General features: G+C 44.5%; 1 protein-coding gene across 4 annotated transcripts; it reads left to right on the top strand.

The window, feature by feature from the left end:
* Window positions 1-11041: 11041 nt before the first annotated feature.
* Window positions 11042-19989, top strand: CLXN (calaxin). Of its 4 annotated transcripts, none has more exons than XM_016198964.2 (7): window positions 11044-11215; window positions 13410-13568; window positions 14444-14548; window positions 15642-15793; window positions 16070-16174; window positions 16444-16529; window positions 18019-18219. In XM_016198964.2, exons 1-6 carry the CDS (start codon window positions 11158-11160, stop codon window positions 16501-16503), a joined length of 639 nt encoding a protein of 212 aa, XP_016054450.1. In that variant the 5' UTR covers window positions 11044-11157; the 3' UTR covers window positions 16504-16529; window positions 18019-18219. The 4 variants fall into 4 exon arrangements, with proteins under 4 accessions (XP_016054452.1, XP_016054450.1, XP_016054448.1 ...); XM_016198962.2 differs by lacking the exon at window positions 18019-18219 and adding an exon at window positions 19909-19989 and having other exon boundaries at window positions 11045-11215; XM_016198961.2 differs by lacking the exon at window positions 18019-18219 and adding an exon at window positions 19699-19834 and having other exon boundaries at window positions 11045-11215.
* Window positions 19990-22796: the final 2807 nt, after the last annotated feature.

Below are 22796 nucleotides of genomic sequence, written 5' to 3'. Positions count from 1 at the left end.
AAAACTGACAAACATCTATCAAGACTTAATAGAAGAAAAAGGGAAAGGCCACAATGCCCAATATCAGGAGGGAAACGGGGGTTATCACTACAGACCCTGCAGATATCAAAGTGATGATATGGGAGTAAAATGAACAAGTACACACACAGCAGTTTTTCAACTTAGTTGAAATAGAAAAATTCCTTGATGAGCACAGACGACCACAACCTGCCCGTTATAAAATATGCAATTTGAACAGCCTTTTAACTATGAAAGGAAATCCAATTTGTACCTAGAGCATTTGAACGAGGTAATCTCCAGGCACAGGCCGTTTCCATGGAGAATGCTACCAAACCTTGAGAGAACAATGAACACTAACTGTATAAAATCTATTCTAGAAACCAGAAGCTCCAAGTTGTCCCCAGGCAGGAGGAACGGCAAAAGCTTGAACAAGTGCCAGGGGCGGTGGAGACACAGTTCCCTCCGAATCTCTCAGCTTCAGGAAGTCCTAGGCTAGGCCTCTCGAATAACTGAAAACTAATTCAGTGTTTGTTGAGAAAGACAGATGGAGAGAAATCTAAGAAATATATGCTCTGATAAGCATTTCGAAGTGAGTATATAAACAATACTAATGGGGACACAGTAGGTAGGGAAAGTTTGGGACTAGGAAACATTTTGGTTTATAATAAATTTTAAACAACTTCAGCATCAGTTCTTTTGAGTAATTTCACATCTACTCATCTGAAATGTTGAAATGTTAAAGCGTTAGAAGATGCTAATGAATAACCAGTTCTAGACTGTAATTAACATCAATTTGCATATGTTATATACTGAAGAACCAGAGACATTCTCTTTAACATGCTCTATGTAAGCCCCAAGCCCTGCTTGTGTTATTAATTTTAAGCAAACGATTCTTCATGCATATTGCAAATTTTAATCGTGGCTAAGCTAAGATATTTCATATGGTGGAGTCTGACTTGAGGTTTTGCTATAAACACAAATGATTTTTTGATCTGTTTTTAAAAAGTGATTTCTGGCTACCACGTGAGGTCAATCCTAATCCGTGATATGCTCTGATGAAGTATGCCGCGTTTCGGTCAGCTCACATTCGCCCGTGTGCGTGATACAGGCTTATTCATCGGGCACCCAGATTCCACTCTTCATCTTTAACTTCTCTCCCCAGAAGGAAGTCTGCTTGCTAATGCGTATAATAATATAAACTAAACCCGCCCCAGAGACGAGAAGTCCAAGCCGCCTGCAGAGCAGACTCGGAGCAGGACCTGGCGCTTAAATCACATGTCCCTGTCTGCTGAAAACACTCAGCCGTGGGCCTGTGAAAACAGAACATGCTCCTTCCCCAAAAAGCACCGTCCACATCCATCTTCCCAGAGAAATGGCTTTCCAGGGACTGCGGGCTGATAAGACACGGCGAGTGATAAATGAAGCTCTGGTGTCAAAGGATAAGCCGCCCCCTGAGGCTGGGAAAGCCGGTTACATTTGGACAAGAGCTGTGCAGCCAGTGCGTATCCGCCAAGCATCACACACACACAGGCACGCACACACACACACACGCACACGCGTGCGCGCAGACACATGCAGACATGTCCACACCAATGCACGCACAAGCACACGTACACGTGCACACGCACGTGGTACAGAAACAATCCACAGGCCATTTGGAAAGGAAACTGAGCCCCTCTAATGTGGAACTCTGCCTTTTTTCTTTCTAACCCTCACCCGAGGATATTTTTTCCATTGCTTTTCAGAGAGAGTGGGAGGGAGGGAGAGAGGGAGAGAAACATTGATGCGAAAGGGACACATCGGTTGGTTGCCTCCTGAACGCACCCGAACTGGGGCCAGGGGTGGAGCCTGCAACGGAGGCTGTGCCCTTGGCTGGAATCGAACCCAGGACCCTTCAGTCCTCGGGCTGGCGCTCTAACCACTGAGCAGAACCGCCTAGGCTGAACTCTACCTTTTTGCTTACAACACCGAGCAATTTATCTAACCTCCCTGAGCCTCAGTTTCCTCAAATACAAGAGAGAGAACATAACATTGCCTGATTCACGGGGATCGCGTCGGGTCAGAGGCTTTGCTCCGTGTGAGAGCAGAGTCCAGCGTACAGCAACTTCAGCTCATTCTGAAAAAACAAGAAGTGGGTTTTTTCATTGCCACCTTTCTGGCGTCTACCCTCCACCTCCAAATTGTACCTGTTTAAACAAGCACCTCCGATTATAAATGCTGGTAAATTCCAATTAGGAAAGCTCAAAATGTGTTCTTAGGACAAATCTTTCTCCCTTAACCAACTTGTTCAGTCACCTCAGCTGTGTTTTCAGATGCTTGCTCAACTCCAGCAATTCCAACTTAAGGAAACAAAGAGGGGAAACCCTCCCTTCCTACTGATCTCTTGTCCTCTCCCCCCCAGGCATAAATATCTGGGCACCAGCAGGAATGAGGAAGCCCTGCGCCGGCGGTTCCGGAGAGCGGCGGGCTATCTGCCTCCTGCAGGCTCCGGGGGTGGCCGCCTCCCTCCGGCCGGAGCATGAATGCAGCTCAGGCCCGGGGTGGACGGCTCCCAGCTCCCAGTCTCCTCTTGGAAAAGCATCAGCTATTTTTGAAACAAAGTACTTCCTCAAGACCAAGAAAGTCCATATTAGTAAAAAACACCGGGGAAGTGCCTCTCGGGCTCTTCCTCCAGCACCTCTCTCCTGGTTATTTTTGTAGTTCCTTTCTCCCCAGCAAGCTGTGAACAGCGAGGAAGCGGAGAGTGCTCCCAGGGCCATGCCCCTGACCTCCCGGCTCCTGGCAGCTCTGAGCCAGGCCAGGGTCCCAGTGGCCGCAGAAGGTCACCGTGGAAGGCTCAGACTCTTGTTTTTTTTAAAAAAATATGCTTTATTGATTTCAGAGAGAGGAAGGGAGAGGGACAGAGAGGGAGAAACATCAATGATGAGAGAGTCATTGATGGGCTGCCTCCTGCACGCCCCCCGCTGGGGATCGAGCCCGCAGCCCAGGCCTGTGCCCTGACGGGGAATCCAACCGTGACCTGGCAGATTCATAGGCCGACGCTCAACCACTGAGCCACGCTGGCTGGGCTCCAACTCTTATGTTTTGATGGGCATAGGTATCTTGTGCCATCTTGGGAAAGAAACTTATCCTCTCTGGGCATTGGTGTCCACACCATGCACTGCTGTTCTTCATTAAGTGACAGAATGAATAAAAGGTCTTAGCCAATGCAGTGCCAATGCAGGTTCATCCATATGCTTAGCAGGAGTGTCGTAGTGGTGGTGTTGTGCCTGGCTGGCGGTCCGTTTCCTGCCGCACGCTGGTCACGATATTCATTCAGGCCGTCTACCTCTGACAATTTTTAGAGGTTCCCTAACATCGCTACCTGTCTCCTGCGGTAGAACGAGAGCTCCGCGAGGGCAGTTTTCATTGGTTTGGTCCTAGAGCACCACCGAGCACAGCAAGCTAGAGTAGCTTGGGTAAGTTCGGCTGCTGTAATAAAAGAGACCCAATACTAATCTAGTGGCGTAAAACAAGTTAGTTATTTCTCTCAGATCTAAGGTGAGCCTTCCAGGCCAGTAGGTGGCCCTGTTCCGTGAGACCCTACAGAGACTAGATTTGAGTGCCTGCCTCTGAATTCTCTACCATCCCCTGCATAGTGGAGTCTCGGTGGCAGGAAACCCCTCTAACCCAACTCAAAGGAAGGGCAAAGTAAACCTGCTTGGATATCTTAAGTCACAGACCCCAAGGTGGTACAAATCTCTTTTGTTTGCACAGCCGTTGCTACCCACGTGGGAAGTGGAGGCTAGGGTCTGTCTGGGCAGCCTTGTGCCCAACTACAAATCTATTGCCATGTGGAGGTAAATACTAAACTTCGAGTACCAGCAATAGACTTGGCCACCATTCCATCAGAAGTGGACAGCTTTCCCAGGAATTGTTCTGAAGGAGCTTGTACCAAAATAACAAATTTCAATTAACAATAAAAAAACAATAAGAAGAAATAAATGACACGTATGCACCACTTTTTCAGAGCATCCTCATGCTCAGCTGAGAGACATGACGGATTGGTGGTGGGATCCACAGCCACGCAGCAAGGGCTGGCCGCGCGTCAGCAGAGAGATAAAAATCATTCGGTCTCACGTTCAGCAGGAAGTCAGGGTGACAGGGAGCGATGCGTCTGGGGAGCGTGCAACGTATGGGAAGCCACCACTCCTGGATCAAGTCCAGCTCTGCCTGTGATTGGCTGGTTTGCACACTAAACGATTCATCATTCTGGTCACCAGCTTCTCGCCCTAGAAAATCAGGAAGTACTTTCAGAAAGTATGTGTGAGTATGAAATAAAATAATGACTGTAACAGCAGACTGGAGACCAGAAGGCTGTGGAAATGTTGGCTATGAGCTGGACCAGATGAAGGGAGGCACCAAGCAAACATCCTGGGGGCATAGTTGGTGTCTGGGAAATTTGTATTTCTCTACATTAGCAAATTCTCTTCTGATAACTACAGTCATACCTCCTACTACTTGGTCGTAAGGAGGAAAATACATGGAGGCTTTCTGTGACCATCTTAGAGGTAAAAAATTTGGTTCTTTTGCAGCTTTTTTCTCTCCAATGCTTCTGTAAATGTAAACACAGGCACTGCATTTACTTGCTGCACTCATGAAGGCCAGACATGCTTAGAAGTCTATGAGCCTCAGGGGGGGAAAAAGGAACAAAGAATATATCCAAGCGGTCCTGTCCAAAACAAGGCCCAACAAATCGGAGATGGCACAAGAAGGACGCCAGCTGGGGGTGGAGCCCCCTTCATGGACGTTTGGATGGCCCTTGGAGGTTTGCATTAAATAACAATTTTTCAGCAACTGTTAAGAAAATAGTCCTGTAAATGTTTCAAAATATATTTGTGGATATGAAACCCACAATTCTACTACTAAAGCTGGCGTTATTTTTAAAGTGAAGCCTCACAAAAGGTCTTGTGCGAAGCCCAAAGTGGGGAATGAGGGTGCTTTCACCAGGCACTGCCGCTCCTGGCGTCGCGAGGGCTTCTTTATAAGTCTCCCTTTGTGCTGCTCTTGTCCACTCTCCAGAGTTTTGCTAGTAAGATGGAAACATTGAAATGAACCATTTTTAAAATCTAAATAAGGAATGACTTGATGATCTATTACCTGCTTGCGCTGATATATAAACAAACAATGATAAACTAAGCATTGATGTGTGCACGGTACACGTAAACAGTTCAAACAAAAGACTCTGAAACAGACATTTAAAAACTTGAAATCCAGAACAAGAAGGAACACTTGAGAATTACTCATAAAAGGCTCTACGACACTGGGCTACATTTTCTTTAAATACAAGGTTTTCTGACCACTAAAAGGGAAGATGTTTAAGTTCGTGCATTGAATTTGAAAGGACAGGATTCCCCATTGAACTTACCACAGCACCGGCCTAGCACTGAGAGCCACCTTACTGATTAGCCTTTTATTAATTCAACTAGACCTTAAATTGAATCACTCTACTGAGATTTACTGGTGTCCTCTAATTTCCCAAGGACCTGCTAGTCCTATTACACTTTTTTTTTTTTAAATATGTTTTTATTGATTTCAGAGACAGGAAGGGAGAGGGAGAGAGAGAGAGAAACGTCAATGATGAGAGTCATTGATCAGCTGCCTCCTGCACGCCCCCTACTGGGGATCGAGCCCGCAACCCGGGCCTGTGCCCTGACCGGGAATCGAACTGTGACCTCCTGGTTCATGGGTTGACGCTCAACCGCTGAGCCACGCTGGTGGGGCCCATTACACTTCTTAATCCTAGTGACACTCACATTCCCAGCCACAGTAGCCAGCTTCTTTCTGCATCATCGCCATCTTCAGAAAACCAAACAGCTAATGCCAGAGTGATTATAAAACAATGCTGCTTAGTCGGTAATTTAGCCTTTCTCCCCCAAATCATCGATAGCAGTCATCTTGCTAACCATGTTCTCTAAAACCAGTATTAGTCACACTCTGTTTCGTAGGTCCCTAGGTCTGAACTGAATGATCCTGCTTCAGGGGAATCCAAAAAGAGAGATCAGTCACGAAGTTTCACAGACACAGAAGCAACAGAGACAATTTCTAACCCACTGGATACCTTGGGGAAGAGCAGAGATGACACCAGCCTGTGCACCGCACCCTGACCCATTTTCTAAGCTGACTCTTGGACAGTCATGTGTCCACAAAGGAAAAACTCGACCTTCATCAGTAACCGATTTCACCAAGGATGAATTAAGAAGAAAAATATATCTGATTCTCCTTAAGGTCTCTCATTGGTGTATAAAAATGCCATTGATTCCTGGATGATAATTTTGTATCCTGCTCCTTATGCTACGTGAAATAAGCCCGTCAGAGAAAGGCAAGTGTCACATGATCTCACTTCTTTGTGGAATCTAATGAACAAAATAAACTAATGAACAAAATAGATTCAGAGACAAGGAAGCATGGAACAGACTGAGGGGTCTCAGAGGGAAAGGGGGAGGAGGGAGCCAGAAGAGATTAACCAAAGAACTTATATGCATATACACATAACCCAAGGACACAGACATTAGTCATGTAGGCCTGGGGGTGGGGGGGTGGGGGGGAGGGAGTCATTGGGGGGGGAAAGGGAACATCTGTAATACTTTCAACAATAAAGACAATTTTTTTTAAAAGAGTAGATGACAAACAGTCATAAAATTGTAGGAAATTAATTATCTACAAATTTAAACCAAATTTAGGCATGTCAAATGATGTCATTATAACTAAAGGTCTAGTTGGGACTTTTTATTGTTTAACAGTATATCTCTTTAGCACAGGACATGATATCACCTAACAGAATACAATACAGTTCAAGGCAGGCAGATTCCCAAAAACAATAGCATTTAAAAAAATAAGAGAATTGATTTCCAGAGCCTCAAGGACATTGATGAAAGAGTTCACTTGAATAGTAGCTAAAAACTAGAGAGAATTTGGTGTACTTTTTGGAAACATTATTAAAATTCATTTTGTCAGGGAGAAAGCACCTCTTCCTCTGAAACAGAAGGTGGGGGGGTGTAGATGGGGCTGCTCAGGGGAGGAGGAAGACAGGTGAGTATTGAGAAGCATCGTAAGATGACCTGCATTTTGACCAGGCTACAGGCTCAGGGTGACAACTATGGAATACTATGACGAACAAACAAATTCAGCAATAGGTCTCACAAATTACCAAGGTTCAAGATTTCCCCACTGCGAGTGATGAAGTTAGAAGGAGGGTTTTTTGTTCTGTTTTTGTTAGGGAGCTTGTTCTAAGGCGGGCTCTCAAAATAACATATTGCGTTCTCTTGTTCATGGGATGGCCCTGCAAATGTCCTGAGATCAGGATTCTGAGAGAGTGGCCGAGGGGAGGGCGGCCCTTCATTTGTTTATTTGCTTTCAGAATGTCACGGGCAATGCAGTTATTATGTGCCCGGTTAAGCGGATTTATAGATTAAATTATCTGGTTTTACTAAGCTAGCCCTGGAAAAAAAAAAAAAAAGACAAATAGGTTACAATCATTCCTTCACAGAAAACCTGGATTCAGGGCGATACTAACACAGGGGCACAAGCCAACAGGAAAATGGCAGAGCTGCCCCCTCCCCCTTCCCTGTCAAGCTCTCCCATCAATAATACGATGTACAGTCAGCAATAATTTAGTCGGATCTGAAAGAGCCTTGCCCCAAAGAAATAAATGTATTCATTAGAAAGATCATTTGATTTGTGAGATTACAAATTAATTCTTGAAGAGGGAACTTGAACTGTGTACTGTGATTTAAAATATAAACTCATGGTAGCATGATCACTGATATAATTTAAAATAAATGTGTAGACTATAATGGAAAAATATTTATAATTTTTTAAAAAAATATTCCAAGCTGTGAATATTCAACATAGTACTTTCCAAATTTTAATTACCTTAATGAGAATATTTTAAAGATGAAAAAAAATAGTTGTGCTTGCCCTGCCAGTTTGGCCTCGTGGTTAGAGACCCAGGACCCTGGGTTCTATTCTGGTAGGGTTTGTATGGGAGGCAACCAATCGATCTCTCTCTCTCTCTCTCTCTCTCCCCTTTCCACTCTCTCTGAAAAGCAATGGAAAAAATACCCTCCACTGAGGATTTAAAAAACACACAAAAAACTCTTAGAAGAGTTTCCTGTGGGGGTGAGTGAAGAACATGCAGAAGGCCCCGGGGTGAGACCGCTGGGTGGTTGGAGGTACCAAAGCAGATGGTCACTTGGGCATAGCAGCCCAAAGGAAGAGTGGTAAGAGAGCAGTGGAGATTCAACCACCCAAATAATTGGCTAAAATCACCTCATAATTTCTCATCACTATCTCCAAAATAAAATGGGTAAAACTGAATCTAAATTACATAGATAACTAACCTTTATAGTTTTCTTCTATAAAGTAACTTCATAGTAGGTTTGTAATATACTTGGAAATCAATTCTATGATGTCATTTCCTAAACAGCTTCCAAATGCCTTTATCATAAAGAGTCCACATTCAATAAAACACTTTCATCAATTCAAGGTCCATACTATTTATCATGGCAAAATTCCAATTAATTGTGAGTCAAAGGGAAGATTGTTTTGCACGCAGAATTAAAGGAAACGTTTATAGCATTAATAGTCACTTTTATGTACTTTTCATTTACAAAAGTATCCATCTCAAAGTTGCTTGAATTTGGGGAAGTCCTATGATCATTTCATGCACAGTAAAATCTGTGTACAGTACAAATTAAACACAGTTTTTATTATTCCATTGCTGATTGATTTGATATGAGGTAACTGTTCTGACTTAATTGCCTTACTCTGAAAAAGCCCTTAGGGGAAAGCAATCCTATGTCTACTCAACACAAGCAACCAGGACTACAAATAGAAATTTCAGTTTGCCTTGAAATGTGATTAGCTGACTCAACCAGGCCTACCACTTGTTTCTAAAGTCGGAAAATACTAAGTTCAAAAACTTCACAAAAATGTAAGGAAAGCTCAGAAGTTTAAGAATATGCTGACAAAACATGCCCCTAATAAATATCTTGCTTTCCCTGAGGATTTTCAGGACCTCATAGGAAGGTGAATTCTGTAGGCTACTCTCTCAGAGAAGTGAGTTTTACATAACGATGCATTTGGAAATTTTCTGCTAAAAGAATAGCATGGTAGAAAAAATATGGGAAGTTTTCTTAGCAGGTTAAGTAATTTTTCTTGATAGGACAGATTTGGTTATTTTTTTAAAAATATATTTTTATTAATTTAGAGACTGAGGAAAGGAGAGGGAGAGAAACATCAATTGGTTGCCTCCTCTACACACCCTGAAGGGGAATCGAACCAGCAACTCTTTGGTGCATGGATGGCGCCCAACCAACTGAGCCACACCAGCCAGGATAGATGTGATTCTTAATTTCAACTTCTGTGGTGGTGTCCTTACTTCAGTTTTTCTGCTCCAAGGGAACATAGTTGATGGCCCCTAGGCCTGAAGCTTGTGGATTGAGAACTGTTTCGTTCATCCATTGGTGTTCCCCATCAGGCTCCCAGAGTATCTGCAGAGATGCCTGAGTGGGCCCATCAATGTGACCCCACCAGTGGAGTCCTGCTCCCCAAGATGTGCCAGCAGGGGTCCCTTCAGAAAACCTAGTAGAAGGTTCTAAATAGACCCACTAGCAGGAACATGTGGGGCGCACGGCTTCTCTCATTAACAACTGATAACCACTCTTTCGGCTCCGTGTCTTTTGAAATGAGCACTGAACAGCCTCCATGAATTAAATATTTGCTGTAATTCTGTAATCTAGCAAAAGCCACTGTGGTTTCACAGGTGAGTGTAATTAGACTATGACCAGTCCTCCCCAGTGTTCTCTACAATCTCACTAGAAATGCCACAGCTGCTAGACAAGAAGACATATAGAAACACTATTTAACCAGAAAACTGTTGGGAACTCATAATCACTATCATTTTATCTTGGTTAACTGTTCTCAAGAAATTCTCTCAAGCATCCTTGACTCTGGGGTCAAACAGCATCCCAATTCTTTATTCAGTAAACAAATGAAACAAGGAAAGAAAAATTAGAGGCTGCAACTCTGAAACTATTTTATTTTGGATGGTTACTCATGGTTGGCAGAATTTGTTTTCAGCATAACAATGGCAATATGTGCACTATAAAATAATTTGTATTCAAAGGTGTTCTCCCTTCTGAAGTTAAACAAGTAGATACATTAGCAAATACCGTAGGTTTTGTACTTCTGGCTGCGCTAGCCCATTTTACTGTTCCCCTAATTCAAAGGGGGTGTCCCATCTTGGATAAGAAGAGCACAAAGTCCTCCCCTGGTGAAGACCTAAGAGCTATTCTTTGTTTGCAGCCACAGGACCTGTATTTCAAATAAATAAAGGATCGGTTTTACTAAAAGGGGTACTTTCCAGAAAAGCAGGGTTGGGCTGTCCCCCACGGACAGGCGGCAGTTGTCAGTCTGGTTATTAGGAAGGCTGCCTCTTTAACCAGCTTAAAAATTGCCTGTGGTTTCTCCCAGATTCCCCCGACAGCGGCGCCCGCAACCCCAAGAATAAATGGGGAGAGGGGGAGAGGAAAACCCTATTCCAAGTTCTTCTCGCCCTTCCGTACCCCAGGAAACAATCGTCTGGATACCACACCTGCTGATTCTCGCAGCTCCACGTTCCCCAAAGCTCCCTGAAGCTCTTAAATCTCCCTGGGGCGACACTCACCGCCCCAAGCACCCTTCGCAGGGCGCGCACGGCGCGTTTTAGGCCTTGATGAGTCACAGTGCAGTCCATCAAAGGGGCGTGAACCCCAAAGGCTGCAACGACTGAAAAATCAGAATTAGGGTTCCCACGTCCATCAGAGCACAGGCCGCCCCGGGCCTGGCCGGACTCCCGGCGGGACCGCGCACCCAGCCCCGGGAGCGCATCGGCGGCCCGCCCAGCCGTTGCCATGGCTACATTGTGTGTGAGAGGGCGGGGCGCGCACGCCGCGCGCGCCGGGGAACCAATCAGCGGCCGCGCGGGCGTTGCCATGGCCACTCCGCGTGTTGGGAGCCGCGCAGGTACCGGGCGATGGAGCCGCGGGCGCCTTTCCCGGGACCAGGGCTGGCGAGGGTCCCTGCAGCCTCGCGCCCCTAGACACCCGCCTCCGCCCGGTTTCCCGAGCGCCCGGCATGAACCGCAAGAAGCTGCAGAAGCTGACGGACACCTTAACGAAGAATTCCAAGCATTGTAAGTAAGAACCAAGCGCCGGATTGGCAGAGGCTCCCGGTCCAGGTCTCGTGCCCTACGGGGGCTAAAAGGTTGTGCCCAACCTGCTTTCCAAATGCCAGCCTTGGGGCCTTGGAGTGCCCTCCACCAGCAGCCCGAAAGAGAAGCCTGGAAGAAAATACCTGGCTGCTAGCTCTTTGGAGCAGGCTCCCGCGCCTGCCAATTATCTTAAGGGTGTCCCGGCGTCTAGGACCCCCACCCCCCCAAGTACACTTGCTTGCCTCTCAAGCGCTCTTCTTCATTTACCTTTACATTATAGAACGTGATTCATATACCCCGGAGGCACATGTGGTTCTAGCCTCAGACATAGTGTAAAGTGAGTTCTAAAAACCAGGGACTGGAGAAAAGTAGTACAGCCAACATCCGCCTGCATCCTAGCTCCCCAGAGCAACTGAACTGGCAGGGTCCAATTCTGGATGCTTCCCGGGATATCTGTCCATAAGGGGGAATGCGACCAAGGACTGGACGCCCCTAGGTGAGACACCTGTGTCAGAGCCAGGAGGAAAGTGGAACCACAGAGCTCACCAAAGCTAAACACATGGTCAAGAATCTGTACCCGACTCTAGACTTTTCCATTTTCCAGCTGCGGGCAGGATGGAAAGGTAAAGGGCACTTGGCAGGTGACTAGGCTGAGTCCTTCTTAAAGGCATCTGCTCCAATTGCGCATTCTAAAAGGTGGTTCTAGAATTTCAGAGTAACTTCAGAATTGTATTCAGGCTGAAAAACAGAACTCTACTTGGGCCAGGAAGCTCAGGCTATGGGCTTAGGACTGCTTTCAGTTCTTTGGGGTCTATACCCAGAAGTGAAATCCCTGGATTACACAACATTTCTGTGTTTAATTTTTTTCCTTGATGAACTGATACACCATTTTCTACTGCAACTAATAGCTCTTTAAAAAATGATAATCATTATGCTCTTGTCTATTTAATTTATTTACCAAACCTATTTGTTTTTCAAGGTCTTCAATATTCCCCCTACAGTCTGGTACCCCACCCAGAAATCACACTCAAGCCTGGAGGATTAGATGTGACTTCTCTATGTTCCATCTTCTTTTGCATGCACCTAGGTTTTGTTTTAAAAAAGACTTTGTCTTGTTTTGAAATAAAGCCATCCCCATTTTCTACCTATAATTCATATTTAAGCTCACTTTTATGTTCTTAATGCTAGGCAATAACCCTCCCACTTGCATATCTCAAATGGGGACTGGAACACAAATAATTAGCTCAGTCTTTAAAAACACTACCCTTTATATGTGTGTGGGCAAATATGAATATGTGTTTATCCTTTTAATAAAAACTGCCTTCATCCAAAGTACTACTGAACAGTTGCATGTTAATTTTCACATCAGCTGCAACAAGAACCACAGGAGTGCTAAAACATGCTTAAACACTTTTTTTTTTTTTAATTGGAAAATAGGTGGTTTTTATTTCCAATATCTGACTTATGCATTTACTAAGGCTGATATGAAATAAAAATTGTTTCCTGACTTTCAGGAGCCTGGTATCTATTTCCAGGGAAATGTTAAGTTACAAATCTCACGAACGCCTATAATCAAAATGTGGGGGAAAGTTACCGTTCTTAAGCATTATCATCCTACTTTGAGTTATGTCTCTACTGCCTTATAAAGTTTAGGATCTGACCCCACAATCATTATTCAGGTAACTCGGCCGATACTATCTTCTTTTTCCCTAAGTGTGGCTGAACCTGCGTCTGTTTAATATTGGAGGGGAGGCTTTTCCTCTCACTTTAGTGGAGAATCCTCTGTAGTAGCCATTCTCTATTCACTTAAGGATCATGAAGCTCAAAACAGAATTGTCGTCTGCCCTGGCCGGGCGGCTCCGTTGGTTGGAGTGCCCCCCCAGACACGAGGAGGTTGATCCCAGGGCAGGGCAGGTACCTAGGTTGCAGTTGGGTCCCGGGGGGGGGGGGGTAGTGGAGACAATTGACCTCTCACTCTTTCTCCCTCTCTCTCTAAAAATTAATAAAAACATATCCTCAGGCGCGGATTTAAAAAACACACAGGGTTGTTTACAACTACATATTTAAGGTTTTGCTAGTGTTTGTCTATAAATTCATTAATGCAAAATTTGAGTTAGAAATTAAAGATGAAAATACTTTTTTTGTTTTGTTATATCTTAACTTTGTTCTTTCACAGTTAATAAATTTGAAGTGAAATGTCTTATCAATCTTTTCTATAACTTGGTGGGAGATGGAACAGAGCGGCAAGGTGTGGCCATTGGGCTGGATCGTAATGCATTTCGGAACATCTTGCATGTAACATTTGGAATGACAGATGACATGATTATGGACAGAGGTAAGAGGGAACACAAATCCAATCATAACTGGGGGGAAAAGTTTGGAGTTTGGGTGTAGTGTTTGTGAAAAGCTTAATGTTCTGCATTCCTGATTTCACTTGAATATAAAATTTAAATTTTTATATTCAAGAAAAAGATCATAAGAGAGGGAAATGGGAGTGAGGGGGGCAGGAGAGGGTAAAGGGAGCATAAATGGTGATGGAAAAAGACATGACTTGGGGGGGTGAACACAATACAATATACAGATGGTGTATTTTAGAATTATGTACCTTAACCCTATATAATTTTATTAACCAATGTCACCCCAATAAATTCAGTTTAAAAAAAAGAGAAAGATCATAGGGATGGAAATAATATCTACTCTATTTTGTGTATTTAAGAAATGGACAAAGTCAGCTTGAATAATTAGGTTTCCCTTACTTTATACCACAAAACCTGAAGTATTTCTATTTTTAGTTAGTAAATATAGTAAGAATAGTTTTAAAAGGACATTTGAGTTTTTTTACAGAATTGAAAAGTATTTCACTAAGAATTAAGATACAGTCCTATCACTTAATAAAGCATTGCATTTATTGAGTAACAAAAGTATAAAATTATATGTTTTATGTTAATATAGCAACATATTTATATGTTAATAGTTAATGATTAATATATTTAGATATTCAGAATTTACTTTGTGCCCACAAAATATGAGGAGAAAATATGAAAGTTTAAATAAAAAATGCCTTAGTTCCTTCCTTTGTCAAATGAGAATGTTGGGTCCTATGACCCTGAAGTTTTGTTTCAAGTTTAACAGTGACTAGTACCAATGTAGACACAGCACTGAGATGAAAAAGGCAGCACACGTACTCTATTCACTGCTTTTTCTTTTTAGTATTCCGAGGTTTCGATAAAGACAACGACGGTTGTGTAAACGTATCAGAGTGGGTATGTGGATTATCGCTGTTCCTTCGAGGAACCTTGGAAGAAAAAATGAAATGTAAGATTTCAGGTTACCCTACTGGTCTGCACATCACGATGAACATATCCAAACACATTAAGTCCATTTCCTCCAACCCAGCCAGTGGAGGAGGTTGTCGGTTGGTTGGTTGGTTGGTTGGTTGGTTGGTTGGGTTGAATTCCCATTTGCCTCTTTTACGGAGCAAATTCAAGTCAATGGTAAAGGTTGAAAAAAATTAATTAAAAGGAAAATTAAGAGATTCTGAAAAGTAGTTCCTGTCAACCAAGACTGCATAGGCTCATGCTATACATGCTAATCAAGCTCATATGCATTTAAATTAAAGGTATTAAGTGTTTTTCATATTTACTTGAATTGTAACCATAAAAGTAGGGAATATTGAATCTAGTGTTCTGATTCTTAGTTGATTCTTAATATTGATGAACTCTGTTTAAGAATTACATCACATTAAAAATGTTTAATAAAAAAATTAAAATAAAGAATTATATTTCAATCAGTTTTCCAAGAGTTTTAAGATGAAAATTTTCAACTTACTGCTTTTTTTAATCTTAATTTTATTCATTAAAAAAAATTTATCTTTATTGTTGAAAGTATTACAGATGCCCCCTCTACTTCCCCCTTGACTCCCTCCACAATGCACACCTCCTAAGGCCCTCACCACTATTGCCTGTGTTATGCATATATGCATATGAGTTCTTTGGTTAATCTCTTCCCACCACCCCACCCCCTTCAGTCTGTTCCATGCTTCCATGTCTCTGAATCTATTTTGCTCATCAGTATATTTTGTTCATTAGGCCCCACATATGAGTGAGATCATGTGATGCTTGTCTTTCTCTGACTGGCTTATTTCACTTAGCACAATATCTGGAGAGTATTATGCCAACTTATTGTTTCTTGTCATGCTTTTCCATAGCTGAGTGCAATGCAACTTTTTCTAAGGATTGTTGCATATATTCAACAAGGGAGCATTAAGCATTTATTATGGAAATTAGATTGTGCTAAGGCCTGTGGCATTGATAAGAACATCAGTATAGACCTTGGCCTTGAAAATGTTATCAGAGCAAATGTTACCTTAAGGATAGCATCACATCGTAACTGGCTATTTTTTTTAAAGATTGCTTTGAAGTGTTTGATCTGAATGGCGATGGATTCATTTCCAAGGAGGAAATGTTCCACATGCTGAAGAACAGCCTCCTCAAGCAGCCATCGGAAGAAGACCCCGATGAAGGAATCAAAGATTTGGTTGAAATAACACTTAAGAAAATGGTAACTATGTATAATTTAGAGTTTTATATTAAAATTTACAGGCTGGTGTGGGATAAAGCTAATAACTCAGATTATAGCAACTATCAGTTTCCTGCTTGGGGACATCAAACATTTGGATTGTGCTCTTTTATTATAGTATTGATAGTTCTTGTCAATTTCACTATTTAGTCTCATTTCTCTAATACCTTTTTTCCATTAACACTTGACTGTGAAAAGACAGTTGTATTGGCGATAAGTATTTCACACATTGACTAACGTATGGCTGGTCACCACTAGGATCATGACCATGATGGGAAATTGTCCTTCTCAGACTATGAACAAGCTGTGAGAGAAGAGACCCTTCTACTGGAAGCCTTTGGACCATGTCTACCTGACCCGAAGGTAAACAAAGATATGACTGCCCTGGCCGGGTGGCTCCTGGAGAGCTGGGTCGTGTAGTCTTGCTCATCTCTGTAAGCCCATACCGAGTACTGTGCCTGGAATAGAGTCTGCACTGGCACCATCTCTACATGAATTAAAAACGCGTGGGCATCAGGACTTGATCCCCAGGCTTCCTGTGTTCTCTTGTGTCTCTTCAGAGGAGACGGAGTATTTGGTTTGCTCCACCTTTTTTGGAAGTCTGTGCTAATTTGAGCATTTCTATTTCACAGAGCCATATGGAATTCGAAGCCCATGTATTCAAAGATCCAAATGAATACAGTGAAATCTGAAGAGCTAAATGTCCCTGTCATCTCAAGTGAGTACGAAAAGGGAGTTGCATATGTAGTGTCTGCTTTTTTCTACTTGGCTCAGAAAGATGACGTTGGATTGTGTGTTTGGGGTGGGGAATGGTGTTGTTCACTTACATATATCATTCAACTTTGGCGTAAAGACTGAGGAAATTGGATGGAAGACAAGTTTCTTATTAGATGTTGTTGGGTTTGGGTTCAACATCACTAGAGGTATTTTATACCTAGACATTTGTGGAGGCACATCACTGTCGTAAAATGTGTGTATTAATGAAATGAATAGCGAGAGTATATAATCTTGAGTTACACAAGGCAATTAAGTCAAATGTTGTTCATGTCAGAAAAATGCTGGGTATAATAAAATTAAAAATCATTGAAACTGCTGAATGCCTTTTGGAGCAGTAAATAATTAAGATGGCATCAAATGATACTGGCATTTCACAACTAAATACCTTTCTGCTCGGCATTGATGGAGATTTAGAGAGATTAAGAAACACATAACCTATTTTACTATGATCTATATTATTGTTTGAGGCTTTGCCATTCCACCTGACCAGACTGTAAGTGTCTGAGGGCATTGACAGCCATCGTACCCATCTGTATATCATGTAGCAGTTAGCACAGCCCTCTGCACAGAACGGGCTCTCAATAAGTACCGTGGATCGAAAAGCACAAAGCACAAGATAAATCCAGACTCTAGGCAAGCAGAGGTAGGAGAAAGTACTGTTTCTTGAGTTTAATGAATGCTGCTTGGGCACAGCTTTCTGTTTATCCCTGGAGTCATCCTGGCCGCCCCCTCCCTGCCGTTGCACTCAGCTGGCAAACCTGCTCTGGCTCCCTCTGTTTCTCTCCCCCAACTCCACTCTTTGTCTCCATAAAAGGGTGTACTTAGGTGGCATCCCCTCACCGCCAGGGATGCCCCGTGTGTACTCTCTTATAAGGGGACCTGGCTTCCCCTCTGCCTTCCACTATCCAGCAGGTGCCTGTGGGCATTGGATGGAAGCATGAAAAGACGGGGCCTAGTTATGTTCTGTGAGTTACTGTTCATCTCTTCAGTAAACATGGGCAAGTACTGGATATCATTCCTGTCAAAATATAGATATTTACCAGCTACTTGGATATTAAATACCTTTCACTACATATATATTACTAAGATAAAGCAAAAGAGTACATGGTATTTAAAAACAGATAGTTACAAATAAGTGGAATAAGCAATTCTAAGAAATAAAGATATTTTACTGTCCAAGTATTTTCTTAAAATTTTAGATTGTTATTTAGATGGACTTTGACACAATTTTTCTACCTTGAGTGTGTGTAAAGAATGAAATACACAATGTCTTTCATTTTTTCATTGTATTTTTCTGATTACAAAGTAATAGAGATTCACTGAAGAATACTTCAGAAGTTTAGGAAATTAAACAAATGAAATTAAATTATTCATCAATATTCTGGTATAGGCTCTTTCAGGTTTTCTGAAGGCATTCTATATATTTTTAGGTGATCACATTGGAAATGCTCTTTTGTAAGCTGCTTGTTTTGGGTACCACTATCTCGCGAACATTTTCTCAGGTCATCAGACATTTGTCTACAGCCTCACTCATCGTGGCTGCCTGGTGTCCCATCACCACAGACCTCATTAAACCACTTCCCTGCCATTGACATTGTGGTTGTGCCCACGTTTTTTGCTATGATAAATAATTTCCAAAGTGAACTATCCTTATAGATAAATCTTTCCACATGCACCACTGGTTATTTACTTGGGGTAAGTGTATAAATGTGGGAATGTTGGGTTAGAGGCCAGTGTAATGTTGAGGTTTCTAGCACATGGTACCAGATGGCCCTCCAGGAAGGCCTGCTGTGCCCGGCGCATGAGCACGCCGATTTTTTCCATATGGTGCACATTCCTTTAACTTCTTTGCTAATGTCATGGACCATCATTGACCATGAGTTTAATCAACATTTAAAGAACTAATCATATACATCTGTACCTAGACATTCTATTGTAGTTTGATTAAAAATTGTCTTCCATGTGAATAACCCTGTTTTATTACATGATATTATTTAAAACTAAAAAAATCTTCTTAAAAAATTCTAAATAATTTAAGTGAAACTTAAGACGATGTCAGTACTTGGCCATGAGATCTCCTGGGCTCTGTTCACAAGCTTTCCTGTATATTACAGAACACACCCCTTGGCCATTCCTCATCAGAATCTGCCCCAATCATTTTCCTTTGCTAGTATATCTAGATCTCTGGATTCTCTTAATTTCACTACTGTAGCAACTCATAAGTGATTTTAACACTGAAAGTTTACTCAGCTTAATAGCAGGGTCATCTGAGTACAGAGTACCTTTGAGGACGAGATTCCTTCCCTCTCGCTCCAAGCTCTGCCGCCCCTCGCCTCCTGCCGCCAGGCTTGTCCCGAGCCCGCCCTCGAGGCACAGCCAGGGTCGCTCAGCCCTGTGTTTGCCTGCCTTTGGGCTGGTGAGGTTAGGACTATGGATGAACAACTATAATTTGGAAGGCTGAGCATAGCCTTCCTCTCACTGACTTCTTCCAACTGGCTTCCCCTTCCCTTCCCCTCCCGGGGCTCTGCAAAGACCAGCGGCAAGCGGGGCGGGCCCACTGGGGAGAGGGGCGCACCGCCGGCAGGCAGCATGGACAGATTCTGTTTGGGAAACAATCAAGGGCTTTTTTTTTAACGACAGGATTTGAAAGCTGCCACTGCAAACTGGCAGTCCCGCATTCTTAACCTGTAAATGTCTTTGGGTGCAAGATTGCACTTGTAAGGAGCCAAGCCAGCAATTGCTTGCGTGATAAAGTCATCCGAAGCATTCCCCAGGGCCTGCCCTGTGCTGAGCCGTGAGGGTTACGCTGCTTTGGGTCAGCTGCCCTGCCCTCAGCTTGTTCGCGTCGCACACTGAGGACTCCACGCGCGTGACCGCTCTGTCATCACTCAGCACTGTTCAGATTCACTGTGACAGTCCCCCTCCTGCCTTCTTCTCCCCGCCCCCCCAAAACATTATATAATTTTTAATTAAAGGATATTATTAAAGGTAATTAAATATGCTTTGACCCTAGAAAGACGGCAGTGTCTGTGAGAGGTTTCTCCGAGCTGCTCCTTAGCGCGTCCGTTTTTCCTGGAGCATTTTATCCAACTGTGTCCATTTTCTCCCAGAATCACGCCGAGCTCCCCGAGAGTCGCCCAGAACCGACGACGAATCCTCACCAAGTGTGGCAAAGAAAGGGTGGGGCTATGAAATATGCATAATAAAATAAAACTTTGACCCATACCCATGTTAATTACGGTTTATCAAATTGTGGGGCTTGGTTGGGAATCGTCCAGAACGAGTTGGAAGTAAAATGCTTGTCTTTTCTGGCATTGCAGCCGCCCTTCTGCTAGAGCAAAGCAAACGATCCTCCAAGTGTTTCCTTCGGTCTCAGGTGCCGCTGAAGGAGGGGCCGCCTGAGCACAGCCAAGCAGATCGAAGCTCCTCGCAGGAGACGTGTCGGGAGGAAGCCTGCTCGGTTCCCTGGGGGAGCAGGGAAGGAAGGAAGCCTGGCAGGGGACAGTGTGTGTGAAACAGAGCGTGCTTCTTCATTGGAAATGTCTCTCCGAGTGCCGTCACCTTCGGCAGCAGTTACTGCCCGCAGTCCCATCACTGGTCAGCTGTGGCTTTCTGCGTTCCTCATGCCTCCTTCCTAATCTGTCGGGAATGTGTTTCTTCCCCGGAGACACACATCCTCTTGTTTATCTGCACCTCCTCCCACCTGGCCATCCCACACTGCCCCTATTATGTGGCCCAGCCAGACTCACAGAGTTCCCGGGGCGGAAAGTGTGTCAACTTGGAGGGCATTTGAATAAGCTGGGTGAAGCACAGTCCTTCTGCCTTTAACCTGAGCTGCACCTTCCTGTCTCCTGTCCCCATCTCTCGAGTCATGGTGTGGCCCGAGGGACACCACATCTCAGAGCCAGGCAGCGGGGAGCCTGGAGATGGAGCATGACATGCCCTTTGGCAGGGGAACTTACAAGTTCCCTCTGCAAGTGGCATCTGGAACTCGAGTCACCACCTCCTGGTAGAAGGAATTAGCCCTGCAGCACAGGGCAGTCCAGGAGATGAATTAAAACCACTCAAGTTTCCTTTAATGAGTCCTTCAGAAAGAGTCATAAAGTAGAGTATGGGGAACAAAGCAGCCCCCCTAATCCCTACAATACATTGTACAATAATCCACCGAACACGTTTGTTCCAGGGATTATCTAAACACTACACCCATTATCACTTATTTCTCACAACTATCCTGAGAGGTTAACATAACTACTACTTAACAGTTTCATCCAACAGATGGAGAAAATTGAAGTTTGGGAAAATCAAGAAACTCCCTCAGTGTCGCACACCGGTAAAGAGCAAAGCCGAGACTCCGGCCTGGTCTGGTTCCCACGTTAGAGACCTGTCTCTAAAGCATGTTCACTCCTCTCAGCATAGGGCCCCCCGAGCGCGGAGTGACTTAGAGCTCCCGGTTCCTGAAGGGCCTTCAAACCGCCCCTTCGGGCCTCCCTGGAGGCACTGTGTGATTCCCGTGTACGGGGGTGGGACCCTTGACAGCTCTCTGCGGGGCACTCTTCTCATCTGACGCACCCGGGAATTCTGGAATTTCCTTTCTTTAGTTGAAGTTTCCAGTTTGGAAGTAAAAGCGTCCGTGTTTGGTACCAATATCACTCTGAACCTTAGGCCGGGCCCGTGCCTTGCCAGGAGCCCAGATATTTGTGACTAGTAGCCAGCTGTCAGGCTCTATGACTCCAAGGTCAGCACAGGAGCGAAAGTGAGATGTGTGTTGACCAGTGACGGAAGCTGAGACCACTGCTGGTCTATGAGGACAATGGCAGAAGTCACCCGGGACGGAGGAAAAGGGCTGGACGCCTTCAGTGAGGGAGGAGAAGGACTGTTTGTTTGGGCAGCTTGGGCGGTGTCGGAGAAATGCTCCTATCCAAGCAAGAAGATGCCAACGGTGATAAGCCATGTGGTCAAGCAGCAAACACAAGAAATGACCACATGGCACCCATTAAGGGACAGTAATTAGCCTAAGGGTGTACAACTAGTAGAGCCGGACCTTCGACTTGCAGGCCAGGCCCTTAACCAGGTTGTAGCTCCGACTGTCTCACTGTCATGGGATGACATTGCCTTGCACAGACTGCATGAACTTGAAGGCCTCGCACAAGTGAAGGGTGATTTATAGACTGGTAGGGACCATGGTGTCTGTCATCTGAACTGCCATAACATGGAGAGGAAGTTGTTGCTGATAATTACATCAGGATTATGTCATGTGGGGTTGTCCCTACACTCGGGGAGCACAGCCTAAGACCCCAGATTTGCTGTTGTCTTGGGTAGGGAGCAGCAGGAGGAAGACCAGAGAGAAAAGGTCAAGAGGATGTGAGATAAAAAGAAAACTGAGTAGAGGCAAAGTTTTATGGCATGCATTTTTTAAAGGACAGAGTTAAGCCCTGGCCAGTGTGGCTCAGTTGATTGAGCACCTGCCCATGTCCCAGAGGTCGCCAGTTCCATTCCCGGTCAGGGCACATGCCCGGGTTGCAGTCTCGATCCCCAGCAGGGGGTGTGCAGAAGGCTATGGATCAGTGTTTCTCTCATCATTGATGTTTCTCTCTGAAATCAGTAAAAACATATTTTTTTAAAAAAGAAAACAGCTAAGCAGGAGAGTTAAGGGTGGGGTGCTTTCCCCTCTCTTTACGTATAATTACAGAAAATCAAATGGCGGGGGTAAGAGCCACAGCCTGGCTCCGCGGGCCTGTTGAGAAGTCAGTGGAGGGCAGAAGATACCATCGCGGGCAGAGCAGGATGTGGAGCAGGCCAGGGCCTGCCGCCGGCTCAGGTATGTGGCTGAGAGGCAAGGAGCTGGCCTGCGGCAGGTGCAGCGCAGCCAGTGCCCATCGGCCTCGGGAAGAGAAAACCTGCAGGTGCAGTTGGGACATGCCCTGAGTCTCCAAAGCCACGCGTTTTTCTGAATAGTTGTCCTAGCTTCATTGTCTGCCTGCAAGATTACGGTTTTCAGCAGCAGGGGATGAGAGAGGGAGTGGCTTGGTGGAGTCTCCAGCTCTGGGGCTTTGATGACACATGCCAGCTGCTGCACAAGTGAGCGGCAGTCGGCCAGAGGAGGTGAGAGAGTGATGGTGGGGACCTGCCCCAGCGGCCCCGTGCAGCCCCCGACCCGGGAGGGCTCTCCTCTCTCCAGAGGCCACGGTGGACACGGGGAGTTTTCTGG

Source organism: Miniopterus natalensis, chromosome 16 (genome assembly GCF_054644295.1).
Source record: "Miniopterus natalensis isolate mMinNat1 chromosome 16, mMinNat1.hap1, whole genome shotgun sequence".
Lineage (NCBI taxonomy): Eukaryota > Metazoa > Chordata > Mammalia > Chiroptera > Miniopteridae > Miniopterus > Miniopterus natalensis.
This window is presented reverse-complemented; position numbering and strand designations above follow the sequence as displayed.